At 38.3% G+C, this 25,953-nt stretch overlaps 2 protein-coding genes across 7 annotated transcripts in view; one reads left to right on the top strand and one right to left on the bottom strand.

The window, feature by feature from the left end:
- The window catches only part of ATP10B (ATPase phospholipid transporting 10B (putative)), a 358,643-nt gene that overhangs the window by 255,549 nt on the left and 77,141 nt on the right, over nucleotides 1-25,953 (bottom strand). The gene's annotated exons all lie outside the window — the stretch shown is intronic.
- On the top strand, nucleotides 7,391-8,095 carry LOC133061472 (small ribosomal subunit protein eS8-like). The gene has a single exon (XM_061149481.1). The coding sequence runs from the start codon at nucleotides 7,412-7,414 to the stop codon at nucleotides 8,036-8,038; it is 627 nt and encodes a 208-aa protein (XP_061005464.1). The 5' UTR covers nucleotides 7,391-7,411; the 3' UTR covers nucleotides 8,039-8,095.

The following is a 25,953-nucleotide window of genomic DNA, read 5'->3' on the forward strand; positions in this document are numbered from 1 at the left end:
TTCAGTCACTTTATGTCCTTAATTTAAAAATTAAGAGCTTTAGATTGATTTGTGCAATTTTAATCCAGTATGTCAAGTCTATCTTTATAGGCAAGTTTAAATTATCTTTTTGTGATTTGACACACTTTTTTATTTTTCCATTTTATTCAGTACTTTCTAGTTAAACACTTGCTTTCCTTATGTCTATTTTCTGTATTCTACTGGCTTGGATGTTGTTCAATGCATTTTTATCTTTTTCAATGATTATTCTTAAAAATCTAACATGGGTACATAAAAAGTTGAAATTAATTATATATTTATGTCCCCTGTGGAATTTAGGTTTCTTTGACTCTGCTCATCTCTGTTCTGCCCCCATCCCATCTGTCTTACCAGTTGTTACCCAGAATTTAGGACTTCCCTGGTAGCTCAGTTGGTAAAGAAACTGCCTGCAATGCAGGAGACTTGGGTTTGATCCCTGGGTAGGGAAGATCCCCTGGAGAAGGAAATTGCAACCTACTTTAGTACTCTTGCCTGGGACATTCCATGGACAGAGGAGTCTGGCAGGCTACAGTCCATAGGGTCACAAGAGTCAGACACGACTTTGTGGCTAAACCACCACCACTACCACCCAGAATTTAATTCTACCTTTGTTTTTACTACTTCTAAATAAATATTATTGCTTTCTCATATGGTCAGTATTTATTTAGGTTTCTTAAAATCGTTACACTTTTTTTTTTGCTCAGCAGTTTTCTTTTATTCCATTTTTTCCCTACTGGGTTAATTTCTCTACTAATTGCTTCAGTGGAGTCTCTTACTAGTTCTTCTAGTCTTTGTCTGAAAACATCTTTATTTTGTTCTCACTTTTAAATACTACACTAGCTGTATATATATTGAGGTTAAAAGTTATTTTTCTGTAGCACCATTTTCTTTATAGTCTGTTTATAATGAGAAGTCTTTCTTTGCAAATAATATACATATTTAAATGTTTTCTGAGATTTTTGTCTATTTTCTGTCTAAATATGGCACTTCAATTTCTGAATCTCGTTCTAGTTAATCTGAAATATTAAGACAACAGTTTTAGTGATCCCACTCTCATTTTCTCTGTCTCTCCTTCATGTCTAATTTTTTTTCACCCTGTAGTTGCTATCTCATTAACTCACTGTACTGTTTTTGTGGTAATGTCTTTATAACTATATTCTGGTTCACTTCTCCATTCCAGGCATCAATTAATTTTAAAAATCACTGGTTTGTTTTCAACTTCATTTGGTTCTTTTTATATCTGCCAGGTCATATGTGTGGGTATGAGTGTATATATATATTTTTTCAGTCCCTTCTATTATGTTTTTCAATCATATTATAACATTTGCCTTCTATCATCTGAAGTTCTTGCTAATTCTGATATTTGTTGTGTTAATAAACTTTATTCTTGACAAATTGTTTTCACATTTTTTAAGCTCTAACATTTCAAACACAGAAGAATGTTTCCTTAGAAAAATTTTCAGATTTATATCTGATGTTAGTTTATCTTATTCAAGTTCATTTTCCAAAGTTCATTATTTTTCTGTATAGATAGACCTATTTTTCTAGAAATATTTGTTGAGAAGACAATTTTTTGTCGCTGTTGAATTACCTTGGCTGTCAAAAAACAATTGACCATCTATTCTGTTTTATTGGTCTGTACGTTCACATGTATGTCAAAACTACACTATCTTGATCACAACAATTTTATAGTAATTCTTGAAATCAGGTTGTACATGTTCTCCAATTTTATTATTCATTTTAAAAGTTTCTTTGCCTATGTTAGATCTTTGCATTTTGATACAAATTTTGGGGTCACGTTTTAAACTTCTACAATAAAGCCTGATTGGATTTTCATTGAGATTGTTTGGAATACACACACACATTTCAATAGAATTGACATCTTAACAACACTGAGTCTTCCAGTTAATGACTTTAACATGTCTTTCTATTTATTTAGTTTAAAAAATTTCTCTCAGCAGAGATTTTAGGTAACGTTTTGTTTAATGGGTTTTTCTGATCTTTGTAAACAGTATTTAAAATTTTATTTCTAATCATTTTTCCAGTTTTTAAAAATACAAATGAGTTTTCTATATTTTTCTGTGACATTCCTAAATTTACTTATAGTAGTTCTATTGAGGAATTTCCAGTACATGATCCTTTTTTGATTAATAATTTATCTTTATTCCTTTCTAGGTAATATGTCTTTTTTCTTCTTGATGCTTTTTAAGATTTTCCTTTATATTACAGGCTCTCTTCAGTTCAGTTCAGTCGTTCAGTCATGTCCGATTCTTTGCGACCCCATGAACCGCAGCACGCCAGATTTCCCTGTCCATCACCAACTCCCAGAGTATACCCAAACCCATGTCCATCGAGTCGGTGATGCCATCTAACCATCTCATCCTCTGTCGTCCCCTTCTCCTCCTGCTCTCAATCTTTCCCAGCATCAGGGTCTTTTCATATAAGTCAGCTGTTGCTATCAGGTGGCCAAAGTACTGGAGTTTCAGCTTCAACATCAGTCCTTCCAATGAACACCCAGGACTGATCTCTTTTAGGATGGACTGGTTGGATCTCCTTGCAGTCCAAGGGACTCTCAAGAGTCTTCTCCAACACCACAGTTCAAAAGCATCAATTCTTCGGTGCTCAACTTTCTTTATAGTCCAACTCTCACATCCATACATGACCACTGGAAAAACTTAGAGATTTAATTTTGATGTGCTGTAGTGTGGTTTTCCTTATACATTCTCCATGGAGGTCACTGAGTTAATTGGATTTTTAATTTTATAGTTTTCATCATTAAAAAAAAGTCCAAAACGTTCCTTTGCAGGTTCCCCCTTCTAGAACTCTAAGTATATATGGTTAGTTGACTCATTACTGTCTCACAGGTCACTGAATCTTTCTTTTTTTTCTTCCACTATTTTCTCTTTGCATTATAGTTTGAATAATTTTACTCTTTTGACTTTAGTTTCAAAATCATCTCTTCAGTATAAAATTGGCTGTTACTCCCACCTAGTGCATATTTTATTTAAATATGATGTACTTTCAGTTATAAAATCATGTTTCTTCTTTATATTTTTTAATCTCTCTCCTATGTTCAAATTTCCTTTAGATCACTGAGGATATTTATGGCAGCTATTTTAAGGACTTTGACTACTAATTCCATTATCTCTGTCATTTCTGGATCTGTTTCTATAGAATGATTTTTCTCCTGGAAACGGGTCCCATTATCATGCTTAATTCTAACTCTATTAGGGTTGATTGAATGCTCGACATTGTGAATATTGTACATTGTTGAATATCTGGATTATTTGTCTCCTTTTAAAGAGTATTGAACTTAGTTCTAACAGTCAGCTAATTATTTGCTGGTCACATTATTTTTCTGAACTGTATTTTAAAAATTCTTTATAGTCTAAAGCAACTTTTACTCTAGGGCTAAGTTATCCCACCCACTAAAGTGTGTAGGGTGTGGTCTCATGGGGTTGCTACCCAGTACAGTCAGTATCTAATGCTTACTCTTCACCAAGTTTTCAGAACAGTATTATTTCCCAGCCTTGTATGAGCTCTGAATGGGCCAGCTTATGATGCCCGAGTTTTTCTTTGGTTGGTCTCATGTAGTTTCATCCTGCACATGTACACTTTGATACTCAGCAACATCCAGGTGGGCTATAGTCCACGGGTTGGCAAAAGAGTCGGACGCTACTGATCACAAATACACACACCTTACAACACAATCAAAGGGGCCCCTACGAAATGTCTGGAACTCCTTCTCTGTAGTTTCCTCTTCTCTGGCGCCCTAGCCCACAAATTCCTTTCACCTTGGCCTTCTTGAACCCCTACTTCAGTCTACTCCAATCATTGAGTCCGTTGAGCCCTGCTTGGGTTTTTTCTCCCTTCTCTGTGGTCCAGGAAATGACTAAAAGCAGAAGTTGGGGCAATCAAACGTTTACCTCATTTTCTTCCCTTCTATTAGGAACCATAGGCCTACACTACCTTGTGTTCATTATTTGAAAAGAACTGTTTTGTATATTTTGCCCAATTTTCTGAGCTTTCATGGAAAGAGGCAAGTCTATTTTGGCTCCTCCAGAAGCAGAAGATCCCAAGACCATTTGTGTGTATGCATTTCAAGCAGATGGTATAAAAATTAAACTCCAGGGACTTCCCTGGTGGTCTGGTGGTTAAGAATTTGCCTTGTAATGTAGGGAACACAGGTTTGATCCCTGGTCAGAGAACTAAGCTCCCACATGCTGCAGGGCGACTCAGTCCATGCCAACTACTGAGCTTGCACACCACAACTAAAGAGAAGCTCAGGGTGCTGCAACAACAACAAAAAAATCCCACACGCCACAACTAAGATCCCAAATGCCACAACTAAGACCCAATGCAGCCCAAGAAATAAAGTTCTAAAAAGAATCAAACTCCAAACACAAGTGAAGACGGATTCATTATGAATTTTCAGAGGTTTTTTTAAAATACTTTTCCTTGAGCTTAGGACATTGTATAATACATAAACTTCCAGTGTCCCTTTTTTGATGGGCAGATTTTCCCCTTCAATTCTAGACTTTCCCTGAAGTTAGAGTCTTTTGAAATGATTGGTTTTATAGAGAGAGCTTAATTCAAAATTCCTCAAATAGTTGAGACTCAAGATGTTGGTTTCTGCACACTAAAAATCAAGTTCTTATGTTATAGAGACTACCAGCCGCATCTGCCATTCCTCAAAACTCACTTCAGGCACTCAGAATAATACCCATGCTTTCTCTTCTTTGGTCATATTTTTGGTTTCGACCCTTTAGGATTTTACTTACTTTCCTTGGTGCTTAGCTAGCACTAAAAGGGTGTTTGTAATATTTTCAATTCTAGTGAAATTGAATGTAGTATGTATGTAGAGTATTCAGAGTATGTAGTCACATTGTCTATAAAATTTTTAGCTTATTGGCCTTCACGTCAGAAAACAAACCTTATATTAAACAATTTCCCATGAAACTATATAGCTATTCATTAGTATTTTTAATGGCTGTTAAATGTTCTAAAAGTTGATCTAATTTACCACCATTTGATATTTAAGATGTTTGCACAGTTTTTACTATTATTATAACTAGTTCTCTTACAAGTTTAATACAATGAATGTTTTCTTTTTCTGAGTAACCTCTCCAGATAAACTTTAAGAAGTAGAGTTTTGGGGTTGAAATTCACAAACCTGTTTAATAAGGTTCCCATCTAGTTTCTACAACTTTCTTGTCCCCGTATCTTGTAGTCTAATGACTAAAACCAAAAAGGGATTCGGACTGAATAGCAGCTGGATATTGGTTTTCCAGTTTTCATTATTTTGTGACTAATAAGGAGGGTTAAACTAATTCCTGGAAAAGATAGTATCTCTTAATGCCCTAGAGATATATCCACCACAAACAAGAGGTACCTGAACAAACCTCTGAGCAGTGACTGGGCAGAAATAGAGGGCCACTTTTTTCATTCCGGTTATGCCAAGAAGGGGAGAGGTTTTCAGTCAACACCAGCAGTTGCCACTTTGCAGGTTGTTCTAACGTAAAATAGTTTTCAAGAAAGTACCCTCTGTTCATTTTGTAATTGTTTATTTCAAACTGTTTGCATTTTCCTTTGATATTAGGCAAGTACTTGGTCCTGCTCACAAATGATCGCCCCAACCTAAGAAGATGTGCAGTAGAAAATCAGATACAGCAGCTTCCTGGGTGAGACTTCCACCAGAGGACACATGCCTTCTTTGAATATCTCTAACAAAGGGTGCCTAAGGCACTAGCCTGGGAGTCAAAGACTTTCTTCAGCAACCTACATTCTCTCTCTGTGCCTGATTTCCTCTTTGATAAGAGAGGGCACTTGGAGAAGGAAATGGCAACCCACTCCAGTATTCTTGCCTGGAGAATCCTGTGGACAGAGGAGCCTGGTGGGCTGCTGTCGATAGGGTCACACAGAGTCGGACACGACTGAAGAGACTTAGCATGCATGCATGCATTGGAGAAGGAAATGGCAACCCACTCCAGTGTTCTTGCCTGGAGAATCCCAGGGACGGGGGAGCCTGGTGGGCTGCCGTCTATGGGCTCGCACAGAGTCGGACACGACTGAAGTGACTTAGCAGCAGCAGCAGCAGCAGCAAGAGAGGACACTTACCTGTAACCTATCCAATTTTTACTAACATTTCCAAAGACCAATATCAGATGTCAACTAGCTTTTATGCATTTTTACAAAGGTTAATTCTTTAGTACTTTTCTTCACTTTTGTTTGTTTGTTTGTTTGTTTATACCACTATTATACCTCTTATGCGGTTATCATTTTTTTCCTTTTTGTCTTTCTTCCCCACTGAGCGGTAAGCTATTTGGGGTTGAAAACTGTCCTACACATCCCACACATTCCCCAAACCCAACACATATCTATCCTGTAGGAGTTGCTCAGCAAATATCTATTGGATCAGAATGAGATTTCTAATGTAAAATTTTATCTCACTGATGCCATTTAAATTACTTACTGCTAATGTTTATTTGTATGTCAAAAGTTAGTAGTATACATTTTTATATTTTCTTTAATCTTCCATTTTTTAAAAATAATCTTCCCAGAAGCACTCAAACAGTCAGTGCCTTAATTTTTTCCAATGACTGAGTGTGTGTGTCAGCACTGTGGCAACTGACATGGTGCTTGAGAGTGAAGTGCCGAATACATGTTTGCTGAATAAATATGCTTTGTGCATGTGACAAATGGTAATCATAAAACTAGATCAAGTAGGCCTAATATTTTTTGAGCCTTGAAAACCTGTGCTTTGCTTTGTCAAGTGTGATTCCAGCTGAAGATTAAGCTAAGCCTTCTTTTATACTCACATTGATTGGTTATCCACAGAGAAAACAGTGTTGAATTCAGATAATCCAAATTCACTAGGAATCGAGCCAAATTTCTATGTTTGAAACTCTCTGGACTTTTGTTCCCCCTTAGCTTGGAGATGCTCTGTATTGCCTTTATCTGCAGTGCATATTTCTACCATTGAGTCTACAACCGATGTCAATGGAAGCTCCAGAGGAGAAATGGGACAATGTATGGAATGGGATCCAGACGGATGGCTCACAGTGGAAATCTTACCCCTGCTGGTCTGGCCTCCAGTCTCTGATTCTCATTCTAGTGAATCTGACACATTAGGAAAGACACTTTGGCTAGTTTTGTTCTCCTTCTCTGTCTCTCTCTCACACCCACACACACTCAGCAGACAGAATATTATAGTGGTTGAAGACAGTCTTTGAGATTAGGCAAATTTAGATCTTAGTTCTGCCACTTATTTGTTTTTCTTTGTGACTTTAAATGAATTGGGGTTTTTTGTTTGTTTTTAGTTTCAGTAGGTGCATGGTTCTTTATCTGTTCAGACAAAAAAATAGTATTTTCGCTTTCCAGCCAGCGCCGAGCGATGGGCATCTCTCGGGACAACTGGCACAAGCGCCGTAAGACCGGGGGCAAGAGAAAGCCCTACCACAAGAAGCGGAAGTATGAGCCGGGACGCCCCGCTGCCAACACCAAGACTGGCCCCCGCCGCATACACACAGTCCGTGTGCGGGGAGGCAACAAGAAGTACCGGGCCTTGAGGCTGGACGTGGGGAACTTCTCCTGGGGCTCGGAGTGTTGTACACGCAAGACAAGAATAATCGATGTTGTCTATAAAGCATCCAACAGCGAACTGGTCCGCACCAAGACGCTGGTGAAGAACTGTACTGTGCTCATCGACAGCACACCGTACCGACAGTGGTACGGGCCCCACTATGCACTGCCCCTGGGCCGCAAGAAGGGGGCCAAGCTGACTCCTGAGGAGGAAGAGATTTTAAACAAGAAACGATCAAAGAAAATTCAGAAGAAATACGATGAGAGGAAAAAGAATGCGAAAAGCAGCAGTCTCCTAGAGGAGCAGTTCCAGCAGGGCAAGCTTCTTGCATGCATCGCTTCAAGACCAGGCCAGTGTGGCCGAGCAGACGGCTATGTGCTAGAGGGAAAAGAGCTCGAGTTCTATCTGAGGAAGATCAAGGCCCGGAACGGCAAATAAACCCTCTTCACTCCTGTCTTAGCTCATCTAATAAAGGCGTATACTGTTCTATGCCCTAAAGAAAAAAAAAAAAAAAAAAAATAGTATTTTCTTGGTCTATTGTTGAGTGAAGTCAGTAAGATGATTCAGGGGAACTTCTTAGCATCACGGTTGGGATTAAGCAGTTAATGCTGACCACCTAGCACATAGTCTCACTTGTCTAACTGTACAACTTTCTTCTGATACCTTATTACAAATAAGGTTACTGAATTTTCCTTCTGTTGGATACATGCATTCTGTTTAAGCCTTTAATAATCAAGAGAACTGCCTAGATCAGGAATGCCTTATTGACTCATGGGAGAGCTCATCAGGTCCTCTGCTTTTAAAGTTCACTTATTTTTAGTTTATAAACAATTCTAACAAGTAGGACATGTCCTCATCTCTGAGGGGGGAGTAGTCTTTCTGGACTTGGTGACTCAGAGATTAGGAAAAACAGGTAACTTATCATGAAAAGTGCTCAAAGTCTAATCACAAGGAAAGAGATAGAAGAAACAAGAATATTGGATTTATTTTTAAAGGAAACAATTACTTAGAGCAGTCTGTCCGATACTGCATTCTTTCTATAGGATGTCAATATATAATAGGCAATGAGAAGTTACTTGATCAATAGGTATGGAAAACACTAGGTTAAATAAAGTTAAGAAGATCATCATTCTTCTTCATGGCTTCACAAAGTCTTTAGTGTATTGAAATATACTCTGAATCTCTAAAAAGGGTGTGTAGCTAGTGTATACTGAGCTTCCTAATCTAACTTGATCACAGAACCCCTTTTAATAGGATATTCATGTCACTAGCATTCCATAGAACCTAGTTTGGATTATTGTGATCTCTGGCTTTCATGTAAGTATGGACTATTGGTCAAACAGTCCAACACTTGTCAACAAGTGAGAAGGGAATCACAGTAGAGGGATATCCCTCACAGTGGAGGGATAGAGTCATAATGACATCACAGAGCCATTTGGAAAAATAACTAATGTCAGTCTTTAGAAGTAGGAAACACCTTCAAATTAGTTATTTTAGTTTGAGAAATTCAACTTTAGAAATGCTCATAAAACCCTGCATACCTTTTCAAAGATTGCTCACAAGTACAGTATTTATAATATTAAAATACTTAATGACTAAATGTCCGTCAGTAAGAAATTGCTTGGATAAATTATGATTCAGCTTATATGATGGAAAACAAATGTTCAAAAGAATGTAGTAATTTCACCTGTATTGGTAGGGAAATATACACATAACATACTATTGGGGAAAAAAGAGAATGTTGTAGAGCACATGCATGGCAGGCTAAACATTTATTTTAAAAGTTAAATACATATGGCAGAGAGAAAGAAATGAATGAATAAATGAATAAAAGTGTGTGTGTTTATAGACACATGCTTATGGATGCACCTGGGGAACAAGAAAGACAACTTTCAATTTTTTATGTATGACTTCTGCTTCCAGTTAGAATAGAGAATGTTTTAAGAGACTGCTGCTCCCACCCTGACTGTAAGATGAAACTAGATAGGTCACAAAATCCTATTTCTAAAAAAGTCATTGGAGAGTTGAGGATGCAAAGAAATTTAAATAAAACAAAAAGAAAGGGATGAGCAATTCCTAGGAGAAAAGAATACCACCACTCCTTTCACTTCTGAAGACATGGTAGAAAAAGAGAGAAACCTGCCATAGATGGGGGCAAGGAGAAACAAGCTCAATATGTAACAATCTTTTCATGGCCTGCTATGGAATGGCATGATAGATTAGAATCCTGAGCAAACCCAAACCCAAGCAAGAACCCTCTCACCTGTCAACTCTTTACTATAGCACTCCAACCAAGTGTACAAGGTTAGAGTGCCCAAATCTGTGGTGGGTGGGCCAAGAGATCTGAGAGAGACTTACTTTAAGGAGCACAGGCCTTCATCAAACATAATGCTTCATTTTTTTTTTTTTTAAGGCATTAGTCTTCCAAATGGCAGGTGGTATCTACTACCAGATGGCAGCCTTGTGGCAGGGTCATATGATGGGGAGATTTCACAAAGCATAAAAACCTAAAAGATTGATGGCTGTGTCATAAAACAGGAGGATCTCCAACAATTTTAAAAGCTGACAGCTTGATGGTAGAATGTAGAGGAAACTCAAGATTCTCACTAATAATGAAATCCTAAGCCCTGATGAGGGCAAAGCTCCGAGCCTGCCCTCAAATCTTTGAAGCAAGTGGTGAACTGAATTTAACAAAAGTTCCAACAAATCCCAGATTCAGTTCAATTATAGGTTAGTTGATCCAACTGAATCAACTTTTCACACTAGCAGTCTGAAGACAAAGGTTATGCTCTTTTCAAGGAGTTAATATTTGTTTCATTCTTTTTTTTTTCTTTTATATACAATGTCCAGCATGAAACCAAGAATTATGTGATGGGCAAAGAAACAGGAGAAGGTGATTTACAATGAAGAGAAAAAATAGTCAGTAGAAGTAGTTCAGATGTTGGAATCAGAAGACGAAGACTTTAACTGTGATAAATATGTTATAAAATCTAGTGGAGGAGAGTGAACAATTCACAAAGAGACAGAATTTTAAGCAAAAAATGAAGACTAAAAAAGAGCCATATTTTTACATTGTATGCATTTTATCCTTTACAATTGGACAGGAATAAGACGTTTAAAAATTTTTTTAAGTGACTTTAAAAACAATATTATGAATCTTTCCATGTGAAATAGCTCAAGCATAATTGAAACACTTTAGAGGGAAACCTCAACTCTATGGAAAAAAAACTTCAATGAAGATCTATGCACTGGGGTTTTTTGGCAATAATGGTTCTACCATACCTGGAGGCAAAGAATCAAGGTCTCTAGATGGACAGCTAGACATTACAATAGTGATCACATCAACAGTATTTCTGAAAGTCTATGTATAGGAGGTAGACTTTCCAATCCCAGCAGTATGATTCCATGATAAACAATATCCTGAGGGGAGAGGGAGAACTGCTTTCTCTGGGAAGAACTTTTTCATCTTTTTAAGAAGTAGCAGTAGATTCGTTTGCTGTCATAGGCATAATGCTATTACAGAGTAATGGGCATGCTGTCCAGGATGGTCAGGTTCAGTCTAAGCTGGATGTGGCAGAAGCCAATATATGTTCATTTTTAAAAGATCTGGTTAATCTGTACAAAAGGATATTGTATTGTCGGGGCAACATTCTTTATATAATGCTTTTGGTGGAGATAAACACAGATGGAACAGAAAAACAGAAAAACAGGCAGAGAGATTGGTGAACCATGTTTAAAATTTAATTAAGTGAAACCTTAATCTGGGGGCTTTAATGATGGTGCATCTTCTCAATTTACAGCATGTATCTGGATTCTCACACAAATTCGCATCAAGCAGAGAAGCTCTTTGGTCATGATCCTTGTGGTATACATTTCAGAGGTTTTTATACATGCTTCCTAGTCCAAACATAGATTAGTTATTATGATAAATCTTTCCTTGAGGATTAAAGATCTGTAAAACCTCAGCATTCTCAGTTCTTCTCAGTAAAGGTAATGACCACAACAAGCTTAGTATGTATCTCAGTGCATCCTTGACTAGAATTTGTGATTGCTTCCTTCTCTCACTTCTTTTAAGACTGTGTGTGTTCTCTAAAAAAATGAAAAAAATCAAGGTTTTTTCCTTAAAATGAAGTGGCAGCTGAGATACAGATTACTGATGAGGTGAGAAGTTCCTCTGAACACATGTTCAGTGGGAGAATATGCAAAAAAGAGACAGAATTCCTTAGCAAGACTTTTTCTTTTTTTCATTCTATGAGAGTCCTGTTTCTAACACCCTGGATTAAGATGTGACAAAAAAAATAATTTGTGATTGAGGGAGAGGGAAATAACATCATTGGTTTGACCTGTCACTTCTAACACCAAACATTGGCTCAGAAACAGACTGTGCTTGCTGGAAAACAGGCCGAGCTATATTGCGTGTGGTGGCTTTTTGTTGGAAGGAATGTTAAACTTCTGCTTGTCAGTCACCTGCAGGGGGAAGGGGAGTGGAAAATGACAAGTAGTTGTGGCAAGAAGAGCATATGGTCAGCTCTCTCTGTTGCCCAAGGTTTTATGGAATATGCTGTTCTCTGGGCCCTCCTACCTGTATCAGGAATAAGCATATGTGCTACACTGGATCTTGACCCACTGGCTTGAATCCAGTTATTTCTCTCCTCAGGGGTTAGGATGAAGGCAAGCCATGGTCATGCTCAGCAATTATGAAAATAAAGATTACCATTATATTTCCAACCAGAAAGTCTCTTCCTCTTCCTGGTTCCAAAGTCCTATCTGTCAAGCAGCTATTGTCTATATTATACATATTTGGATAATGTCTATGAAGCAAGTTGGACATTGGCTTAGGGAGTTTGGCTAAGACAGGGATTTTTTTTTTTTTTTTCCATGCATTGGAAATATACAACCCTGCCTCAAGAAACACACATATCTTTCATAGGGTTCCTGATTGTCCCCTGTAGTCAGATCTGATATTTTCTATTTCTGGTTTCCTAGATATCCTTTCAATCTCAATTAAAAAAAAAAAAGCAAGAGCAATATAGAAATAAAAAGAGAGCCAATTTTACTTGTTTCACGCAGTTTATAATCTTTTGTTTAACTAATGCTTGAGGTTTGGTCCTGACTACTGATATCCAGGAGAGTGTTTTGATATCCATTTCAAAACACCTGGGCAATTGAACCTTGGATAACCTTAAAAACCTTTGAATTCATGACCAATCAATAAATATTTTAAGTTTCTAGGAAACAATGGTATGTTTCCATTCATCTATCCCCCAGAAATGCTTATGTGTGGTAGCCATTCTGTAACCAATAGATTAATTGTAATTAATAGCTATGGCAAATAGATGGGGGAAACAATGGAAACAGTGAGAGACTTTATTTTCTTGGGCTCCAAAATCACTGCAGATGGTGACTGCAGCCATGAAATTAAAAGGGTGCTTGCTCCTTGGAAGAAAAGCTATGACCAACCTAGAGAGCATATTAAAAAGCAGAGACATTACTTTGACAACAAAGGTCTGTCTAGTCAAAGCTATGGTTTTTCCAGTAGTCATGTATAATAAAGAAAGCTGTTCACTGAAGAACTGATGCTTTTGAACTGTGGTGTTGGAGAAGACTCTTGAGAGTCCCTTGGACTGCAAGGAGATCCAACCTGTCCATCCTAAAGGAAATCAGTCCTGAATATTCATTGGAAGGACTGATGCTGAAGCTGAAACTCCAATACTTTGGCCACCTGATGCAAAGAACTGACTCCTTAGAAAAGACCCTGATGTTGGAAAAGATTGAAGGCAGGAGGAGAAGGCAATGGCAGAGGATGAGATGGTTGGATGGCATCACCAACTCAATGGACATGAGTTTGAGCAAGCTCCAGGAGCTGGTGATGGACAGGGAAGCCTGGCATGCTGCAGTCCACAGGGTTGCAAACAGTCGGACACAACTGAGCAACTGAATTGAACTGAACTGAACTGAGGCTGTAATTAAAGAAGGCTGAGTGCCCAAGAATTGATGCTTTCAAACTGTGGTGCTGGAGAAGACTATTGAGAGTCCCTTGGACAGAAAGATCAAACCAGTCGATCCTAAAGGCAATCAATATGCATTGGAAGAAATGATGCTGAAGCTGAAGCTCCAATACTTTGGTCACCTTATGTGAAGAGCCAATTTACTGTAAAAGACCCTGATGCCGGGAAAGATTGAGAGCAGGAGGAGAAGGGGGTGACAGAGGATGAGATGGTTGGATGACATCTCTGACTCAATGGACATGAGTGTGAGCAAACTCTGGGAGACAGTAAAGGACAGGGAAGCCTGGCGTGCTTCAGTTCTTGGGGTCGCAGAGTCAGACACAACTTAGCGACTGAACAACATTCTGTAATTCAGTACTGAGTGAATGAAGTATTCCTGGAAGGTGTACCAGGGCTCAGCAACATGCTAGTTGTGGGTGGAGAACAAATGGAGATAGAGTCCTTGTGTTCTCCTCTCTGGTCTAGTTGACTGTCACATGTACTCTATTTGTCCTTCATGCTACTCTATCAGAGTTATATTTCTAAAACCCTAATTTTATCACATTATTCTTTACATCCTACATTTCCTTCATTGCTTATTCAATCAAGTTCAAACGAACACACTCAGTGAACTAGTTGCAAACTCTTTGCTTCCTTAGCTCTTACCAACCCAACAGACAAATTATGTTTCCACACAAGATTTCTAGCAAATTCAGAGATTCATGTTTGCTCACCCTGGGCCCCCGACTCAATCATTCTTTCCCAAAGACTAGACCCAACTATACTCTTCAAGCTGCAATTAAATGCCACCTCCTCCAAGGATCTTTACTTATACTCCATCCCTGGCCATCTCTTCTGCCTCTTCCTTACATTACATAATGCTATTATTTCTGGTAACTTTTCCCAGAACTATGAGGTCCTATCAATAGACTCAACTCCTCGAGTTCTCAAATACTCCCTTGCTCAAACTGAAAATGTCTTTAATGTTTCAATTTTCATTTTCTTAGGAGTTTTGAAGTGTAACAACCCTTTGGAGAAATCACTATTTGGCTTCTAGGCATATAGATTCACTGTCTTATCACACATCCAGGCAATCAAAGATCTTTCCACCTCATCAGTCAGTCCATCATGTTTTCTCATCACTGCTGATTATATTTGTCTAATACTAAGTTGCTTGGCAGTTCTAAGAGATCATTTTGTGGGGTTTTCTTTTTTCAACTAGAAAGGTCCCTTTGAAGCAGGGATAAAAAATCAACTACTATAAATGTGGGTGAGGCGGGTCATTTACATATGGTTATTATCTCTTACCGTATACTGCAGACAATTTAGCTATTGGAATATTCTCTGCAAAATTAAAAACGCTTTGAGATAAAGGGTTATATTTATTTCTCTTTACACCCCCTCGGTACCTGTAGAGTGTCATGAACCTAGCAAGTGTTTATTAAACATTTGTTGAATTGAATAGTTTCTAAAAGGGAAGTCCATGTCAGTGTTTCTCTTCCTAAAATGTCATTACTGCTTTATAGCATGAGAAAGGCCTAACAGAGTTTCTAAAATATGACTAAGGTTTCTTTACCAAGATACATTTATTTTTTCTGTGAAATCACAGCAAAATAACACAGTTTTGATGCTGGCCATTAAAATATCATTTGGTGGTAGATCTCCCCTCAAGTTAATAGCCCTTAGCAAGAAGCCCTTTTACAGAAAACACAAGCTTTGCCTTCAGAGCAGAAATGTAAATAGCTATAATTTGTTTTCCTGCATTTTTCAAATACAGTGCCATCTGGTTTAATCTCCTAGTCCTGGAGAACCATTTTAAGAATTATTTCCCCATGACCCATTCTCCAGCCTAAACTTGCCCTGGAGATATCCCTCCGTCCATGGGATTTTCCAGGCAAGAGTACTGGAGTGGGTTGCTATTTCCTTCTCTAATTATTAGCTCACTGGTATACAATAATCACTACTGTTTAGAGGGGTATTCATTACCTATGGAAGTTTGAGCAAAGTTATCAGAACCAGATTCTGCCATGACAGGATTCTACAATGTAGCCACAGACCATAGGCAAACCATTTGGGACTGGGCTATCTTTCACCCACAAACTTTTGCCAGAATTACAAGATTAGGCTAGTATTTAGAAGTCTACTCCAATTGCCTTCTCATCTGGCACACATTTTGAAGCCTTGGTTATTGTGCTATACCTCACCAACTCCCCATGTCTCTCTTCTCTGCTTTACGTAGCATGAAGTTGGAAAATTGCACGGGGCAGCTGGTGCTAAGCTTCCATTCTGGAGGGTCTCACACTGTTAGCTTTAGGGTTCAGAATTACCCTTATTCTAGATTCCTGTTGGAATGGTTGAGGGAATGAAAGAAAACAGGCTCACAGGTTCAATAAAAACAAGATGTGGGAAAAACTTCCAATTTGTGATATGGAAACAGCCTAAAGAAAAACATCGACAGTGCTCTCATCTGGCTGTTAGGCAGCATCAAGCCATTGCCAAGTGTGTTTCTAGTATTGTTATCTATTTGAGACTCTCAATATACTTGACTCAGGTTTTTGAGTTTTAGAACTTTAGTTGAGCAGCATTTTAATAATGCCAAGATGCCATGAGAAATATGTTATTTAGCTGAATGGAATATTCAAATATTTTCAATAAATATTTTGAATATTCAATATTTGACTATTTCAATAAATATTTCAATAATTATTTTCAATAAATATTTTCTTTAGTCTTTAGTATCTATCTGTGACTTTTATTAACAATGGCAAGTTGTGGCATGTGCTTTGAAGAGAAATCATATTGGACAAGGGTCTAGAGAGCAAAACAGTAGTGATTTTTAAATATAGGGTCAGGGATTCTTTTGATGATGAGATAAAAATATGATTCCAGACTTGAATGAGGTGAGAGAGTAAACAGTATAAAAATTTCGAGGGAGGGTTCAGAAAGAAGTAACCCAACTGCAAAGGCCTTGAGATGAGAACATGTTTGAGACAGATCAAGAAAGTCATGATATTGGAGTTCAGTGAGTGAGCGGAGAGTCAGGAAAAAACCTCAGAGGAATAGTTTAAAAGTAGGTTATGGAAAGCTTTGTGGGTCATAGCAAGGATACTGGATTCTATTCTGAGACTGGGGAACCATTAAACGTTTTGAGATAATAAAGGGTTAAATAAGGAAAAAAGGAATCAAAGATATTATAAATGCCAGGCTAAACGGTACAATAGAAACATAAAACTTCATAAATAGCCAAAGGCAAAAACATAAAAAATAAAAGCAAAGACCATACTGTGAATGAAGAAGGAAAATATAATGCTCACAGAAATTGCAACATAAATGACACAGTTGCCACCAAACATCTCTCTCTCTCTTTAGTTGCTAAGTCATGTCTGACTCTTGCGACCACATGGACTGTAGCCTGCCAGCCTCCTCTGTCCATGGCATTCTCCAGGCAACAATACTGGAGTGGGTTGCCATTTCCTTCTCCAAACATAAGTCATATCAATAAACATGAAAGAGCTTAACTCATCTGTTAAAATAATATGATTCTCAAGTTTATCCAATACTGAAAATCTAAATTCAGTGTTGAATGTAAGAGATGCAGCTAAACTGCAGTGATTCAAAGCTAAAAATATATGCATAGATTTACCACAGGCAAATGAAAACAATAAGAATGAAGGAATTGAAAATTTCATACCAAGGTAGAATTTAAGCCCAAAGCATAAAATGAAGCCAATAACATTTTATTATGCTACAAGCCATATTTCTCAATTAGAAATATAACAAAACTCAATAGCATTCATATACATAAATAATAGTTAGTTGGAAGACAGAATGAATAAGAAAATCTTATTTATAATAGTAATAAAAAAGATAAACTGTTTAGGAACCAACATAATGAGAAATAAAATTTTATATGAAGAAAAGTATAAATACTCCTGAAGGACATAAAAGTAGATATGAACAAGCAGGAAAATAATCCTGTTGCTTAGGATGCCTCAACATATTGCAATCTCATCTCCACTATACTAATTTGTAAATTTAATGTAACCAAACAGAAATATTGACACAATTTATTATTAAGCCAGATATATTGAAACTAAAGTTCATATGATGTCAAATGATCACATTGTATACTTTAAACATCTTATAATTTTATTTGTCAATTATGCCTCAATAAATCTATAAAAGAAAAATAAATATACAAGGATATGTAGATAAAGAGTGAATAGGAAGAGCTATAGATGGGGGTGGGGTCTAGTCCTCTGGCTGTTAATGCTACTAAGCCTCTATAATTAGAACAGTGCAGTATTGGGCTCATGAGGAGACAATGAACAGAAATGGACAGCAATGGAACAGAAATCTAGTATATTATAAAGGTGGTATCTACACTTATTGGGGAAACAGTGATCTTTTTAATAAATAATCTTGGAATAACTGGATGACCATTTTTTAAATAAAAAAACCGACTCAATCTTCATGTCATATACAAGAAAGAACTCTAAATTGAGAAAAGTAAATGAAGGAAATAAAACTTTACCAGTTTAAGAAGACAGTATGGATGAATTAATCTATAATCTGGATTTAGGAAAATGTTTCAAATTGTGACTAAAAAACCCAGGTTATAAATAAACAATTGATAAATTGAAATATATGGCAACAAAACAAAACACCATAAGCAAAGTTAAAGTATAAATGACAGACTAAGAGAAAGTGTTTGCAGTGGATATCACAGAAAAGGGCCAGTGCTGCTAATAAACAAAAACCTTTAACAATCAAAGAAAAATAAATACTAATAATTCAGTAGAAAATGGATAAAAGACCTGAAGGGGCATTTTACAAAAATATATAAATATGAGCCTTGAACATATGAAAATATATTCAACTTTACTCATACTAAGATAAATCCAAGTTAATACTCACTGAAATAATGTACCACTGTTTATCAGACTGGCAAAAACTCAAAAGCTTGGTATTACGCTTTGTTCTTTGGCTGTGGAAAACAGACCCTCTCATACATTGTTGGAAGGAATGCAAAATGGTATGAATGTAAAACCCTTACTGAGAGGAATTTGGCACCAGCTAATACAATTATGCATCTAACCTTCAATATAGCAATCCCACTTCCAAGAATTTATCCTGAAGATATAGCCCATGACAGTTTAAAAAAAAAAGGTTCCATGGTGGCTCGGACTATAAAGAATCTGCCTTCAAGGCAGCATGCCTGGGTTTGATCCCTGGGTGGGGAATGGCTACCCACTCCAATATTCTTGCCTGGAGAATCCCATGGACAGAGGAGCCTGGTGGGCTATAGTCTATGGGGTTGCAAAGAGTCGGACACGACTGAGCAACTAACACAAAAATACATATGCACAATGCAACCAATTGCAGTATTATTTTTAGGAAACAACCTAAATGTCTAAGCACAGGAAACTGATTGAATATATGGACCATATGTTCAGTATAATACTTCCATCTGTAAACAAAAAATAAGAAAGATCTCTATAAACTGATGTGGAGTAATCTCTGGGAGATACTACTAAATGAAAAAGGCAAACTGTGAAAAAGCTTACATGCTACCTTGCATAAAAGAAAGAAGAGGTAATAAAGTACAATATACAACTACTTTCATTTAAAAAAACAGAGGAAGAATAAGTTACAAAATGATAGTGTTGGTTACTTAGATGGAGACAGGTAGGAATACAGGAGGAAATGGTACTTTTCTGAGTATTCTTGTTTGCATAGGTTTGATTTTTAGAAGTATATTAATGTTCTTCATATTAAAATAGTAAATTGATAAGGATATGAAGGAAGAAAACTTCTAAGCCAAAGCAAATTGAAAACAAATGAACCCAATTGCATTTCCAATAAATAATATAACCATGCTAAACAGAAGGGGAGAAAGAACAAATCCAATTAATTTATGAACAAGAATATTTGATCATATACTTTCAATCTTGCACAGGATTCCAAGTGCATGTGGAACATTTTACCAAAATAGACCCCTTGCAGGCCATAAAGCAAGTCTCAACATATTTCAAAGGATTTAAATCATAGAGAGTATATTCTCAAATCACAGTGAATAAAATTAGAAATAAATGAAAGAAGATAACTATAAAAGATTTCCCCAAATCTGAAAGCTAAGCAATACACTACTAAATAACCCATGGGCCAAGAAGAAATTATTATGAAAGTTTAGAAAATATTTTGAACTAAGTAAGGAATATAGCTCCTCAAAATTTGTGGGATACAGCTAAAGCTGTGCTTAGAGTGAAATTATGGCCTTGAGTGCACATACTAGAAAAGAGGAGATGCTAAAAATCTTATTGAAGTAGCTTTCTCAAGGAAGTAAGAAAAGAGCAAATGAAACCCAAAGACTGCAAATTGAAGGCAGTTAATACAATTTTGAACTGTACAATATATAGTATTATAAACTTTCAAAAGGTGGCTTAGGAAAAACTAACAAACCTTACTTACCGCTGGAAAGGCTAATCAAGAAAAAAAAAGAGAGAGAGAAAACACAAAAATCCAATAATGTAAATGAAATTTGTGCACGCTAAATTGCTTCAGTCATGTCTGACTCTCTGTGACCCTATGGACTGTAGTCTGCCAGGATCCTCTGTCTATGGGGATTCTCCAGGCAAGAATACTGGAGTGGGTTGCCATGCCCTCCCACAGGGGATCTTCCTGACCCAGGGATTGAACCCACCTCTCTTATGTCTCTTGCATTGACAGGCAGGTTCTTTACCACTAGCACCACCTGGGAAGCCCCAAAGGAAATTAAACAATATCATTAAAGATTTCATTGACAAAAAATCATTGGAAGATATTATGAGCAACTTCATACCAATAAAATTAAGGTGATATGAACATTCTTAAAATAATAAACCTACCAAATGACATGTGAAGAAACAGGAAATCTGAATAAGCCTATGACTATTAAAAAATTGAACTCATCATTTAAAATATTCCCATATGAAAATTGATGGACCATATGTTTTTCCTGGTGATTTTTTTTTAATTTAAGGAATAAATAACACTGATTTTATAAAAACTGTTTCTAAAATTAGAAAATAGCAAACACTTTTCAATTTATTTTGAGATCGCAGAGCCTTGATACCAGGGCCAGATGGACATCTTACATAAAATGAAAGACAAAAACAGAAGACAATCACTGCAGTTCTGATCCAAGATGGTGACATGGAAACCTTGTGAATGTACCTCCTTCCCCAGACACACCAAATCCACAGGCTTATAATGAAGCAATTTCCTCTGGAAGAAGTCCAGAAACTAGCTGAGTGACTTCTATACATTAAACATAAAAGGAAATACCTGTGTGACCCATATCAAAATGGGTAGGAAAGACTGAGACACATTTTTGCCATAAGCCTGACCCCAGTCATAGTCCCATACAAGTGGGAGAGAACTCCCACCTCCCAGTTTATCCCTGAAAAGTGAAGCATTTGGATCCCACATCTAGCATCCCAGCTTGTAAGACTCCTAACTGAGGGAGGTGCCCCCAAACATCTCCCTCTCAAAGCCAATGGGAGTTGTGCCCACAAGACCAAAGCCAACAAAGAAACTGTTCAACATAGAAAGCGAAGGTGGAAGTGTTAGTCGCTCACTAGCAACTTCGCAAATCTGACTTCGCAAATCCATGGGCTGTAGGCTGCCAGGCTCCTCTGTCCATGGGATTCTCCATGCAAGAATACTGGAATGAGTAGCCATTTCCTTCTCCAGGGCATCTTCCCAACCCAGGGATTGAACCCAGGTCTCCTGCATTACAGGCAGACTCTTTACCATTTGAGCCACCAGGAAAGCCCCACGAAACTCCCATCTCCCACAGAAATTCTCTGTGAAAGACATCTATTTGCATACTTGAAAGCTGCTGCCTGAAAGTCAGGTTTCTAGGGGCTGACTACGATCTCTCCCTTCCTGGACCAGGGAAACCAGCAAACACCACTTTCAGCTTCTCACCTGAGTCCACTGCAAACTGCCAACATCTCCGTGGAAGCTTACACACATGTCTGGTCCTCCTGCTGTTGTGCCTGATGCCCAAGGGACAGACCCCTAGGATTGCCTGGCTACAACAGCCACTGCGGCTTATATTTGAGTCCATCTGGACTGTAGTAAAAAAAGAAATATCAGTTACCTGGCTCAGCCCTTCCAGGGCTCAGCAGAGAGGGAGCAAACAGAAACATCTATTTCTCAGTCTTTCCCTAAAGAGGCCTATTTGCATACTTTAAAAGCTGCTGCCTGAGGGCTTAGCTTTTAATTTAGCACACATCTAGGGCCAGACTTTGACCCATTCTGGGCAACAGGGAAGAATGTGGACACCTTTAAGCTTGCTCCAGTTTGACAGTATCTCCCTGGAGGTACTGGCACACATGTCTGGCGCCTCGACTTTTGTGAAGGCACCCAAGGCATGGGCCTCGCGAATCACATAGCTTGGAGAGCCAAAGGTGTTTGCATTCAAAAGTCCTACAGGATTGTAGTAAACAAAGAAGGAGTCATTGACAGGCTCAGAAGTAGACAGCACAGATACACATCCAGACCCAGCACATGCCAGAAAAAAAGCAGGCGAAGAAGACCATCTCCCAGTTTCTCCTTAGCAGGGCCCTAACTACAGACTCTCCAACCTGCTGTCTGAGGATCAGCCTGCATCTAGCTGTGGCCTATTGTGGACAAAGAACGTGACTTGTTACTTCAGTAAATGACAAATGTTGCCCCATCAAGCCATCAGCCACTGCGGCTGCACCTAACAGTACTCCCTGGGGGGAATTCAGGATGGTTCAAAACAGGATACTGGCCCTAGACAGTTAAGATGTCTATCTAAGGAAAAATTTTAAATGATTCCAAATTCTTGCATGTTCCCATACATAGAAAAGAACTAAAATAATTAACTTGAGATATCTCTTCTTTGTTATTAGCTGTAATCTTTCTACACTTGACTAGAAGTTTTCCCAGCAAAAAATTTACATATATTCTGGCTCCTCCCTTACCTTTTCAGAGCAGCTTCTCAGAGCAATCTGAGAGGCTGTCTCCCAGGCTATGTGGCTGCTACCCGCTTCAGTCATGTCTGACTCTGTGCGACCCCACAAAAGGCAGCCCACCAGACTCCCCTGTCCCTGGGATTCTCCAGGCAAGAATACTGGAGTGGGTTGCCATTTCGCTCACCAATGCATGAAAGTGAGAAGTGAAACTGAAGTCGCTCAGTCATGCCCAACTCTTAGTGACCCCATGGACTGCAGCCTACCAGGCTCCTCCATCCAAGGGATTTTCCAGGCAAGAGTACTGGAGTGGGTTGCCATTACAGACTACAGACCCCAGTAATCCCTTGAATAAAAGTTAATTCTCAACTTTGGGGTTGTGCTTTTTTTTTTCTTCAATCGACATTATGATCCTGCCTTTTGCAACAAGCACACGTCTTGGCAAACTACCAGGAGCCACTAAGAACAAAAAATGAGGCTTGGACGATTACAAAGGTTTGAATAATAACCAAAATCTTGAGCTTAGCTGATTAACAATTCATATCCTAAATCAGACAACTCCATCAAGATTAGGAGAGGTAGTAGCTATTTTATCTAATGTGCAGAAAACAAAATAGAGACAAAGAAAATGAAGAATATAGAGAAATATGTTCCAAAATAAAGGAGCAAGATAAAACTCCAAAAACAGATCTTAACGAATGAAATGGAAATGTGTGATTTACCTGATAATGAGTTCAAGATAACAGTCAGAAAGATGCTCACTGAGGTCAAGAAGCATGAACAAAGTGAGAATATCAACAAAGAAACAGAATAAATAAGGAAGTACAAACCAGAAATCACAGAGCTGAAGAACACAAAGACTGTTAGAAATACAATACATTGCATGTAAGCATCACAATAGTTGCAAAGCAAAAATCTGCAGTAGATATACAAAATATAAACACAAAGAAATCTATGCATGATATTTGAGAAAATTATCGAAGCAAAAAAAAAAAAAAGGGTAAGAGAAGATGGGGAAAAGGGAGTTACAAGGATATCAGAAAACAAAGAAGAAAATGGCAATAGTAACTCCATTTCTTTTTTTTTTCTGTTAGCTACTCAGTTGTGTCTGACTTTTTGCAACCCCGTGGACTATAGCCCAACAGGATCCTCTGTACATGGAATACTGGAGTGCTAACCATTCCCTTCTCCAGGGGACCTTCCTGACCCAGGGATGGAAACTGGGTCTCCTGCATTGCAGGCAGATTCTTTAGCATCTGAGCTATGAGGGAAGTCTAGTAAGTCCATACCTGTCAATAATTCCTTTAAGTGTAAGTAGACTGAAATCTCCAATCAAAAGACAAACATACTGAGTTCCTAGGCTGATAGAGTAGAAAGAACCTAAGCTCACCTACTCTCATGGGAACACGAAAGCTGCAACCACTTACAGAAAAACTATGGATGAAAAAAATGAGAACCTACCAGAAAAGATATTCTACAGATAAAGATATAGAGAAGGAAACTACATATGAAGGTTCCTATGTAGGATCTTCTCCTACACAGAGATATGTTAGAGGAGTAGAGTTGTAGTAGAGTCAAAACCCATACCCCCGGTGGATGATTTACAAAGAGAACAGGAATGAGGGTTCTCAGCCCAACATCTGGCTCCCCAGCACCAGGGTCCTTTACTGGAAAGATGAGCACTTACTTTCAGAAGTTCCATGTTGTTGGGGGAATTAGAGACTTCATTTCCAGAAGGTATACACAAAATGCTCTTGGACCCAGGGCAGAAGCAGTAGGTTGATAGGAGCCTGGGTCATACTTACCTGCTGACCATGGGAGTATCCTGAAGAGGTAGGAGCCAACCCACCCTGGGGATATAGACACTGGCAGCAACTATTGTGGGAGCTCCTTCTGTTAAGGGAAGCACGCTGATTGAAACCACCCACTCTGGCCAGGCACCATAGTAAGTATTTGCAAGAGTTGTTTTACGACAGGAGGTCCTGGTAAGGAACAGGGAACTAATAAGCCTCCACCAACCAGAAGAGTTCGGAAAAGGTCAAAAGGAGACACCACTTGTCTGACCCCAGAATCCTTCTCTCTGGCATCTGTCTTGGCTGAACAAGGCATGCACCACCAGGAAGGACTCTGAGTCAGAATGATTGGTTAAAGACAACCGGAAATTAATTCCATCACCATAAAACCCAAGACTGCAAGCCATGTGACAGAGCAGTTCTCCTGGGTTCCCTTACCCTCCTGCTCTCCACCCAGGTGCCCTTTCCCAATAAAACCTCTTGCTTTGTCAGCACATGTTTCTCCTCGGACAATTCATTTCTGAGTGTTAGACAAGAGCCCAGTTTTGGGGCCTGGAAGGGATCCCCCTTCCTGAAACACTTCTACCACATAGACATTTTAGCTGGCAAGCACCATTTGGAATCTTTTTTCTAGCTTATTAGCCCCAAGGTCCAGGTCCAACCAGGCCTAGTAGTCTGTAGGCACTAATGCTGGGACATTTCAGGCCAACCAACTAGCCAGGAAAGGATACAGACCCACCCATTACCAAAAGGCTGCTTAAGAACCTTTGACCCCCAGAGCTGCCCCTGGACATGGTGCTGCCTGCCAGAGGGACCAAGACCCACTCCCATATACCAGTGCACAGACCCTAGACATGGAATCCCCAAGGCCCTCCAGCAAGAGACCCCGGGACTCTCTGCCTGCCGATGGGCAGGCACCAGCCCTAGAATCCCCTGGGGTGAATGCACAAAAATGTTAAAATTTTTAAACAAAGAGTTAGAAAATAAAAAGAAAAACCAAACGGAGATGAAGAATACAATAGCTGAAATGAAAAATACACTAGAAGTAATCAACAGTTCACCAAATGATACAAAGAAGTGGATCAGCAAACTGGAAGACAGTACCAAAAGTCACCGATGCTGATCAAGAAAAAGAAAGAATGAAATGAAGTGAGACCAGTTTAAGACAACTGGTTCTTAAAGTTGTCTGGGACAACTTCAATCACATTAATATTTGCATATTTATAGGGATCCAAGAAGAAGAATACGGAAAGGGAAAGAGAACATAATTTTCTAAGACACAGTAAATGAAAACTTTCATAACCTAGGAAAGGACATCCAATCCTTCTGTTAATGGTCTTGGCAATGATTTTTCGATTAGACACCAAAAACAAAGGTAACAAAAGCAAAAACAAAGAGGACAACACCAAATCAAAACCCTTCTGCAAAAGAAACCATCAGCAAAACAAAAGGCATCCTACTGAATGGAAGGAAATAGATGCAAATTATTTCTCTGATTAGGCAGTTAATATTCAAAATGGGTAAAGAAACTCAAACACAATTGAATAGCAAAAAGACAATTGTATTTAAAAATGGACAAAGGAACTGAA

This window comes from Dama dama, chromosome 9 (assembly GCF_033118175.1).
Source record: "Dama dama isolate Ldn47 chromosome 9, ASM3311817v1, whole genome shotgun sequence".
Lineage (NCBI taxonomy): Eukaryota > Metazoa > Chordata > Mammalia > Artiodactyla > Cervidae > Dama > Dama dama.

Excerpts from the sequence above, each read along its gene's own strand:
- LOC133061472 (XM_061149481.1), top strand. The coding sequence starts at position 7,412 with ATGGGCATCTCTCGGGACAACTGGCACAAGCGCCGTAAGACCGGGGGC.